At 40.1% G+C, this 10,000-nt stretch overlaps 2 protein-coding genes across 4 annotated transcripts in view; one reads left to right on the top strand and one right to left on the bottom strand.

The window, feature by feature from the left end:
* LOC138023628 (galanin receptor 2a-like) overlaps positions 1-946 on the top strand; it is a 3,999-nt gene extending 3,053 nt beyond the window's left edge. The window contains exon 1 of the mRNA XM_068870669.1: positions 1-946. This exon is cut by the window's left edge and continues 3,053 nt beyond it. Coding sequence (XP_068726770.1) covers positions 1-818 — 818 coding nt within the window. The 3' untranslated portion in view covers positions 819-946.
* A 403-nt stretch (positions 947-1,349) lies between these two features.
* The window catches only part of LOC138023630 (plasminogen receptor (KT)-like), a 33,119-nt gene continuing 24,468 nt past the window's right edge, over positions 1,350-10,000 (bottom strand). For 2 of the 3 annotated variants that reach the window (XM_068870673.1, XM_068870672.1), the window contains exons 2-5: positions 9,138-9,279; positions 8,046-8,176; positions 7,469-7,578; positions 4,217-5,039 (exon numbers count right to left, since the gene is read on the bottom strand). In XM_068870673.1, the coding sequence (XP_068726774.1) occupies positions 4,924-5,039; positions 7,469-7,578; positions 8,046-8,176; positions 9,138-9,230 (450 nt within the window). In that variant the 5' untranslated portion in view covers positions 9,231-9,279 and the 3' untranslated portion in view covers positions 4,217-4,923. Of the gene's footprint in view, positions 1,492-4,216; positions 5,040-7,468; positions 7,579-8,045; positions 8,177-9,137; positions 9,280-10,000 lie in introns of those variants that run through there. The other variant, XM_068870674.1, reaches the window with a different exon arrangement.

The following is a 10,000-nucleotide window of genomic DNA, read 5'->3' as shown; positions in this document are numbered from 1 at the left end:
GAAAAGCACCGCAGAACAGCTGCAATTTGTTCACTTTCAACCTTGCGTTTCACGACCTGGTTCTTGTCTTGCTTTACGTACCAACACAAATGATCGCTTTGGAACATTGCTACGCCTGGATTCTAGGAAAACTCATGTGTCAACTAGTCTATATGATATTGCCAATCTGCCAGTCTGCTTCCATAGGAACATTACTGGCTATCACTGCGGATCGATTCCGCGCGATTGTTTTCCCAGTTAAATCCCGACTGACAAGGAAGACTGTACTTCTCGCAATAGCAGCGATTTGGGTAGGATCAATAGTGACGGCTTTACCTCTAATATTTATTATTGAAATCTCGCCTACGCCTGGTGTCGTTTCTTGCGTTGAATCCTGGCCATCAGAAGGGTTGCTAGAAGCATACTGGATTTCGATGTTTGTAATTCAATATCTTCTTCCACTATCCGCTATTTCGATTCTGGCTGGAATCACCGCCTATAGATTGAGAAAAAGTGCCCATCCCGTTGCTATGGAGAACTGCGAGCGAAGTGAAATGCTTAGGAAAACGGTTCGTAAGCGACTCAAACAAACGAAGCGAATTACAAAGATGTTAATCGTCTTGGTTTTGTTGTACGGCATTTGCATGTTACCCCAACATGTCGTTTTTACCTTTTGGACAATATACGGAGATCTACCTAATAAATCATACAGGGAACAAGCCAACATTGTCGCCAACATCTTCCCGATCGCTAACAGCGCATTAAATGCAATTGCTTACGGTACGCTGAACAAGGAATTTAAACGTTTATTTAAAGCTTTGTTTCGATGCGCCCGCTAAAGGATGAGTGAGCGAGGATATATATTGTGACAAGTGGCGTGCAGCAACAAGTTTCGTTTGCGCCAGGCGCTTTCTCAAAAGGGACTGGGGCAAGGCGGCAGCCTTTGCTTCATCAGGAACACGGACATGGCGCGGAGATAGTAAAATTGTCACCATCAGGACCCTCTGGACAATCGGGATAAAAAGAACAGATGGGGTTTGAAAATGACCCAGCAAGGCAAAACTGACGAAATGAAAGCATTGAACTTCAAGAAAACTTGACAGGGTTTTAATCAAACTTGACCAAACTTCAATGGGGTGTCACTTTTAGGAGTGGCCTTATTTGGATGCGTAGAGAAGAAAAGGTTCTATACAGGCGCGAACACGCTCGAGGAAAATGGAAATTGTCCACGATTATTTTCGCCGTGTATCACCGCCAGTGCAGATGATGTGAACGCGTCATTAAGTGTGTTTTTAAGCGAAACGCTGTGAACGAGAAAAAGGGTGATGGTATACTCTACTTAAAAAACACCAAAATAGTTGTTCAGAAAATCATGCAGTAAGCTCAACAAGGAAAGCACACTCATCTCAATGACCATATATGGAATCTACATCTCATCTGGAACATGTGACAAGGTCTATCCAAGGTAACGCCTCCACGAGTCACGCATGGACTACACATCATAATAGTAGCCTAGGGAATTTAATTATTGCAATTATACAACAATAAGTTAAGTATGCCAGCAAGATTAAATATAGTATATCAAATGGTATAAACTAATACGATCATATTGAACAAATTTATAAGAGAAAGGACAAGAGAAAGTAAAATATGAAGCTGATGGGCCATAAGCGAAGTCATTATTACACGTCATCTACTGACCACCTTTCCATTTGGCGTAAAATTACATCAAGGTAACCTGTTTTTAATTTAGTATTTGTAAATTAAGGTGTCTTAAACAAGTTTCGACAACTTGAAGATAATGTCTTATTACAAGGATTGACTCTTCAACACCGTCTCACGTAACAGCAATATTGTTGGGTCATACGAAAAACTATCTAAAACTAAATCATTGCTTCAGAAGATGCAAGTATTTTTGTGACGTAATAGGTCACCACAGCAACAGGACAACCATCCAAAATTACCCTATATTTCTTCGTAAAACGCTTATATTTGAAAACCTCACACGGTGAGCCCCATTTTTTGTTGCTAAAGTGATCAGCAGACTACGGTTGAACTTTCTGAAAAGTTAACAAAATATATCTGAAGTGGATTCAGTGCCGCTTTACAACCTTTCTAATTGACCAGTTTCGAATTTTGCAGCAACAAAAGATCAAAATGGAGGTTCAGGGGAATAATTAGCATTTTGTTTTGTTCAAAACATAGGAAAATGCAAATTATTCCCCTGAACTTCGACTCTGTTCCTTTGTTGCGGCACAACTCGAAACTAGTGTATTGAGAAGGTTCAACCACTTAAGCGAATTTTCGGTATTCTTGCAAAGATTTTAAACTTAACCTGCTGTTTAGTCACTTTTCGACGGTGAAAAATGGGTTTGAGGGTTCGTTTTTTAGATGTAAGCGTTTAACAACAAATTATGGGTGCTTTGAGCTGGCTTTCCCGTTTCTATGGTAACATTACCTCACGATATCGAGCAAATTTTGTGAAGCAATAATCGCTGTTTCACTTGGTACTATAACAGCTGTTTGGTGCTTCAGCTTAGTAGAGTCAATCCTTGTAGATAGTAAACTTTCTTGAAAGTGGCTCAAGACGCAAAAAAGAAGACGTGATCCAGAAGAGTGAGAGACTCCAGCATGTTCTCTACCTTGAATTGACGATTATCGTTAATTGTTAATTTGCTTTCAATTTACTATTATCGTTATTTCAGAACACTGAAAGCTTGATATGGATTATGGGAAATGAACATATTTCTTTTAAAAGCGGAACCCTAATGTCTGGACTCGCAGGACTCGAACCTGGGAACGTGTAATTAATAACCCCTTCACTTAACCACTAGACTACCAAATCACTAACTGCGAGGATGTCATTTTTTATTAATGTCAATAATTTGTTCTTCCAAAAGTGCCGCTGTAAACGTGTATTAACAGCAGCTAAGAAGCAAGCTTAAACAGTGAAAAATGCCGGTTACCAAACTTCAAGAGAAAGCTAACCATTTTAAAATCAAGCTTTAGACTTAACCATTATTCAGCAATGATTTTATATATATACTAATTAGTTTTGGTAAATAATCGGCATATTTTTAGTCAGTTGATCTTTAGTGGTTAAGTGGATAAAAACAGTTCCTTCAAAGTGGGTGCTCCGGGTTCAAATCCTGTCCAGGGGCTGCTTTTACTTTTTTCTTTTTATTTGCTACCACAAGTCCTGGGACAGAGTGTTGTGAAATAACGATAATAGCAAATTGAAAGCAAATTAACAGTTAACGATAATCGTCAATTCAAGGTAGAGAACATGTTGGAGACTCGAACCCTAACCTCGTTCCCAGGACCTCTCCCTTGGCTTCTGAGAGGGCCTGGGAACGAGGTTTCCCGTACCACCAATCCGGTACCCGATCAACAAGCGACTCTGAGTGTAACTTCTCAGATAGCCAAAATATTTTGATAGGGTTACCCATCATAATCACTGAAAGACTAACGAGTTTGAAATCAGAAATGGGTTTACCTACTAAAGTTGATATGGTAAATTATCAAATGTTCGACCTCGGATATTGCCTTTCTAGCTTTCCGACTGGTTCACTCAAACTCGATCATCAGCTCATATACCGTATGACCTAATATGGAAACTGATTGAGTCAAGTGTTGCCACGCTGGAAAGACTTTGATTTCCAAGTGTGAAAGCATTCAGAATTTAATGAAAATTTATAAAAAAATTTGCACTTTTTGGATAAGAGACTGGTTATAGAGCGTTTTTACATGATGTCACGGCGTAAACAATGTGGATCTGCAGTAAAATGATTTCCTCTCTGGACGGAATGTCCATTCTCTCAGTTACGTACCTTATACCTAGGATTTTTTCTTTCGCGTGCGACATTCTGATAAAGGTTGGGAACATCGTTTGATGTAAAATCTGAAACACGAGATTTTCCAATTTGCGTACATTTATCCCATTATTTGATTACACCTGACGTCCGGCGGCCATGTTGATGGAAAGAACAATAGCAAAAAAGTCTTTTGGGAATTTGACTCTATTATTATGCAAAACTTGAGCTACAATTTTCTATTGTTTTGGCACCAACATGGCTGTCTTACCACGTGAGAGCAATCAAAGGGTAGGGGTTGGGAATGTTACGTTGTGTAGAACGCCGTAGAGCGTCGCAAGATGTTTTGCATAGACCTTTTTGCAGATACGGCGGCCATTTTGATTTCTATTGTTTCAAATAGCACTTATGGGATGCCCAGGGGGCAAATGCATATTAATTTGCCCCCTGAGCATCCCATAATGTCTTTCGAAACAATACAAATCAAAATGGCCGCCGTATCTGCAAAAAGGTCTATGGTGGATAGCATCTAACGGTAGCCTCGATTTTGAAGCGAATCCCAGGGGTAAAACTGGATTCACCCCGCATCTCCATTTGAGCACAGCATTATATAACTCCATTTCATCAGCACGTGAATCGGCTATGTGTATTTCATTAGCGAACTTCAGCATCAGGTTTTGTATGGTTAAAAGCAAACACGAGGATGTGCACATGACCACAAGCTAGCGGTCGCGTTTACAGTTCACGTTTAAATGCAGTTAAATGGCAGGAAGGGATTCCAGCGGTAAGTGATTTACGGCAAGGTTTTTGGCTATTAAAAATTGTGCAGCCTCACTTTTAACCGTAAGAAATAGGTTCTTATACCCGCCTGCGATGTGCTAGTGAAAATTTTTAACTCGAATTAATGGATTATTGTTGTTTTTTTAGTCGCTAAACGTATTTAGTACTTCGACTTGACGAAAAACAACATGGCGCCGGTACGAAACTCCGAACGCCTAGCTAAAAATTCGAAATTCTGGTAACTTTAGACGGCAAACGCCTCAATGCAAAACTGCAGTCAAGCGTTTGCGGTTTCCCATGACAAACCTGATGCTAAAGATCTCTTTTACTCGGAACACTCAATGAATCTATTTCAGGATCTTCTATTTTCTGTGTTCAGCCGTGCCTCTTCGATTGATTGAAAGTTAGGCATTCCACAGGGAAGTTCCAAAAAGGAGCGCTCCTCTTTCATTATGTTTTCAGCTTCATCTGAAAAAGGAATTGATATATTCCTGTTGTAAGGCGACAGCCATGTCTCTTCTAGTCTTAGGCCTACATTATATTTTAGTGTGAAGATAAGATCTAAGTTAATATTTAAGAGCTGCCTGTACCCACTTTAAATCTCCCGGGGTTAGAATTCTTTGCGTATTGTATTCGCATTATAATGCAGCATTCACATTTGAATGATGAGATGAGATGAGTATGGCAACCTAAAACGTCACAATACGGACCTTAAGATCTACGACGGTGACGTCGACGAAAAATGCCACAAAACAATGATATCATTGGTTAAAAGAGCATAAATAATCGTGCTGCACGTGCAGCACGGGTTTTAGCAAGTATGTTTGCGGTCCTCTTCTAACGACGACGTGAAATCACCAAATTGAGGTTTTGACGACAATCTGAACATGCAACAGAGAATCTTTCATTCTATATTTTCACTCTGAAACTCAAATTGCCAGCAGAGCCTTTCTTAAGTGGACAAGAAAGAAAGGACTCTGCTGAAATCATGTTAAGTCTTTATTGAGCATGCGCAAGCCGTTGCTTGGAGACAGTCTTAATCGCACTCCTATCATGACCTTGTCACTAATATAATGCGCGCGCTGCCTAAACCGGTTTGACCGGAATGACCAGCCCAGAAACTTGGGCTGCGGCACCCTCTGGTGAGTTTTAGAGGCTCTACGAGCAGGGTGTCTGAAACCGCTCGTACCGATTTATTTTTATTATACTTCGCCCACACTGTACCACGTGAACGAGACAGAATAGTCGCGAAAGAATTATCATAGAGCAATGTTCTATTTTGAGGTGACGTTTTCGTCGAAGTCGCCGTCGAACATCTTAAGGTCCCTAATTCAACATGGCCGCGCCCAGGAAATGACCACTTCAAAAATTCACTTCTCCTGATACGAACACTTATTTGAACAACATTTGGAACAAATTTGTTTGCAAACATTAGTTCCTCCGCCTCCGGTTTAAACTTATTCTGTAGCAAGAGTTAGCTAGCACTTGTGCTTAGAAACATAAGTTTTACACGTTAATAAAGTCCTTATTATTGTTATGAAAGGATAGAGTGAAAGTTTGTGAAGATGTCCAGCTTACTCTGAGCTTTCCAGTAAGAGTCTTGAATACGGAGTCTTTCAGATAAGACAAGTGAAAGTTATTGGGGGTTTTCTTGGAGGCTAAAGTTCATTCATGCTTTCAGGTGTAGTAACTTTTGAGTCCAGGTGAAATTCTAAAAAGTCAATCTTCAAATGAAGGCTTCTGAGCTTTCCTTTACTGTGGTGCTCTTTATTATCAATCCGTTATACTGTATAAGGTGGTTCTGCTTAACAAATTGATTCCATGTTGCCGTGCTGTTCAGTAAAAGATCACAGATGACGTCAAAATATCGTACGAACAAAAATGTGGCACACGATCGCGAGGCGATAGCCCAGTGTGTCACCGATTTTCTTAACATATTTTGACGTTTTCTGCGATCTATTACTGAAAAGACGCACGGGAACATGGAATCCATTTGTTTAACATAATACTAAAAGAATTTCAAGTTTTTGATGATGACTTCAGCTGCGCGTCTGTTCTCTAACAGAATATTTGAATTCATGGAGTGTATAACTGTTGTTCCCGCAGTCCCGCCCTGGGTGTATAACCCGCAGTCCCGCAGTCCCACAGTCGTGAACTAAGTGAAATTCAGCGATTGTATAACTAGTGCTCCCGCCGTCCCTGTGTTCATTCTCGCGCAACTCTTTTAGAGCGAGTAATAATCGAGTATTAATGTGTTCTTTTGCGTTGTGTTCGCTCGCGTGCAACTCTTTAAGAACGAGTAATAATCGAGTGTTACTCTGGTCTTGTGTTCTTTTGCGTATAGATGACTGCGGGACTGTGGAAGCAGGTCTTTAACTTCCATATTTTAGTGGCTGGGTATTCTAGAATCTAGCCGGACCCGGTAAAGGACACACGTGAAAATGATGAAGTGCTTCTCTCTGCACAGTGAGATATAGAGTGTTTTCAAGTGACGTCACGGCTGCCATGTTGATATCCCTAAACAAAGGAACGGTGTGCATGTTGGTGTCCCCAACCAATCCTCGGGGAATTGAGCTCTGTTGTCATGCAAACGTTTTCTTTTGTTTCGGTGGAAAAACAAGGTTACTGATCACGTGAGTGAAAACCGTCTATAGGTGGTTTTCACGTTACGTCATCAACGCCATGTTGATGGAGGAAACCAAAAGATCTCTCTCTACATGTAGTTCCTTTGTTCGTCAACCAGCAATGACATCAGCTACAGCTAGAGATTGGTTGCCCACCCACTATATTAGAGACTTTAAGATCTACAACGGCGGCGTCAACGAAACAACGTCACCTCCAAATATAACTTTGCATTAGTATCGTTCTAAAGACTGAAACCAGAAATAACCACTCACCCCTTATCCTGTTCATCTTGGTACCATATACATAATCCGCCTGATAAGCAACAATGAATGTAAGGGGCAGAAAGGGAACCAGTGCTGCAGGACTTTTGGATCTTTTGAACCTACAATGATCGCCATGGTAATTAGAGAACGCAAAAGTTCCAATTGGATTGTCCGTCCTTTTTTCATGGGAAATGGCTGATCACCATGGAGAAGCAATTTTCTTCAGTAGTAGTGTGAATGACCTTCTACGATTTAAATTGCACCTGGGAAACTTTCCACGGATTTGTCCAATGAACTAAGACAGTGACAGATCTTTGCGAGCCTTATGCCTCATGAAGACTCCCAAAACATACCAAAGAATCCAGCCCATCCAATGTTCAGAAATAAGTTCTTTGGGGCACTCAAGATCTCATGAATTTGGCTTGTTATGAACACGAACACAGATTAAGAGACAAACCTAACGCACACGATTTGTGACAATACAATCCCAAAAATATAGCAAATTTTTGGTCTTTGGTCTTCCGAGAAAGTATAGTGCCACACTGCCTCTTTTAGAAAGAAATCAACTGTCGAGAGATGTACATACCCTACAAGCATTCCCACTGTGGCAATACCATAAAATGATGCCAGCCAATAGAACATCTCTCTTGCTCCAGCCAGCTGCATGGACATTTGCCGTTCCCTCATAGCATTCTGCATTTGCAGTTGTCTTCCTAACTACAAATGGCACATAGTTTTTTCAGTGATTGCAAAACCTATTCATATTATCGTTATCTAGTACAACTTGTGAACAGAATGCAATGACTTATGCAGTCACAAGGTCAGAAGACAAAAACAAGGAAAAAGGAAGGGATAATGGAGGAGGGCATGAACTTGTCTCTCTTCTTTACATTATATTCCCAGATGGAGGACATAAGGAAGAGTAGCCTCTTTTTGGGCAGCTGGCTGAGTGTGCTTGGAGACAATTCATTAATGGCAGTGTAGTACTTTTAAAAGAGAGGACAAACCGTCCAACACTCTATTATCCTTAACTCAGAGGCAGCACAATTTCTTTTCAGTTAACACTCTTCAGTTGGCTTTTGTTCAGTTTGTTCTCGCCTCCACTTCAAATTAGTCTACCACTAACAGAGAATAGGTTTGAGTTAGTTAGTTAGTTAGTTAGTTAGTCCTCATCGTGCTAGGTAGCGCATAAGGCTGTAGAGACCGTATAGAATGGGGTTAGGCTAAGAATAATTTCCTTCCTTTGTTGGGGGAGATAAGAAACTGCAGGGGGTGCAGAGAGGGGAACTTTTGGTCTTTTTTAACTAACACACACACAACATCATGATTTTAACTTCATTTTCAAGTCTTGGAGATTCAAGTCAACATTGTTACTTTCACCTTCCTGGCACTGTTTGCCGCCAATCGCCTCTTCTGTTTAAAACTTAAACAAGAATATTGCTGTGGTTGTCCATATTGTTAAAAAACAGCAACTGAATACACCTTATTCCAAAATGGCTGCCATTTTAGTATTCTTTTGTTTTCATGCAAATTGGCCTTTATCATTATGGCCATGTTCAAGGTTAAATATTCTTTTGAATTTTATGCTTGAAAGCGAGGCCATAAGGGCCAATTTGCATCGAAACAAAAGAATACTAAAATGGCGACTATTTTGGAAAATGGTGTATAAATTCCAAACCTGCATCTTCTGAGTTTCTAGCATAAATTCTTGACTTTTCTTCAGATTTTCCTCCATTGTCTCTTTCATAGCTGATCCCAAAATGGCACCCATTTCTCAGACTGTTGTATGGTTCTCAATCTTTGGGTGTCTAAAGCTGCCACTGGAGATAATAATAATGTATAAATGCTATTATTTTAAGACCATTTAAAAAGAGTTTAATTGTATGTAAGTTAGTAGAAGATGTAATATGTCAACAAGTGTTGCACAATGTTGCAGCCTGTTGAATAACAATGTTGGGACTTGTTGAATGGCTATAAAAACATTCAACTTTTGTTGAATGAGAATTCCAAATTTTTTCCATGTTTGGCGGCAAATTTGGAAATGGCAGATGATGAAAGGTTGTTGTCACTGGTGCTGTGAGCTTTGTTGACCTTGGTTCCATTCAAATAAAGATGATTCTTTGCCATCACACACTGCGGCCACCATTTTGAACCTTCCAAATCATGTAAATGCGAGACTGGAAAATGATTGGTTAGCGCCATTCAACAAGTGGCAACTTGTTGAACACAATAGAAGTCAACTCTATTTCATTCAACAACGCTCAACATGTTGAACCGTCTATTTCAATATTTAACATTGCATGACATACTGTTCAACATTTGTTGATCACCGGCTTTACACAGTGTTCGTTACCTTGGTATCAAAGTGCAAAGTGTGACCTTAATGCGGGTGGAAGCTAATCCCTTTATTCATTTGCAAAATGTGTAAGCGTCGCTCTTAAGAGGAAAAGAGTTCATTAATCCTCTCTCCTGAGAGTGAGAACTTACAGATTTTACACTGTATAATGATAGACAATTTTAGTTTTCAATGAGGGCCGCTTT

Source organism: Montipora capricornis, chromosome 11 (assembly GCF_036669925.1).
Source record: "Montipora capricornis isolate CH-2021 chromosome 11, ASM3666992v2, whole genome shotgun sequence".
NCBI lineage: Eukaryota > Metazoa > Cnidaria > Anthozoa > Scleractinia > Acroporidae > Montipora > Montipora capricornis.
The sequence above is the reverse complement of the archived record's forward strand: the minus strand, read 5'-3'. Positions and strand labels throughout refer to the sequence as shown.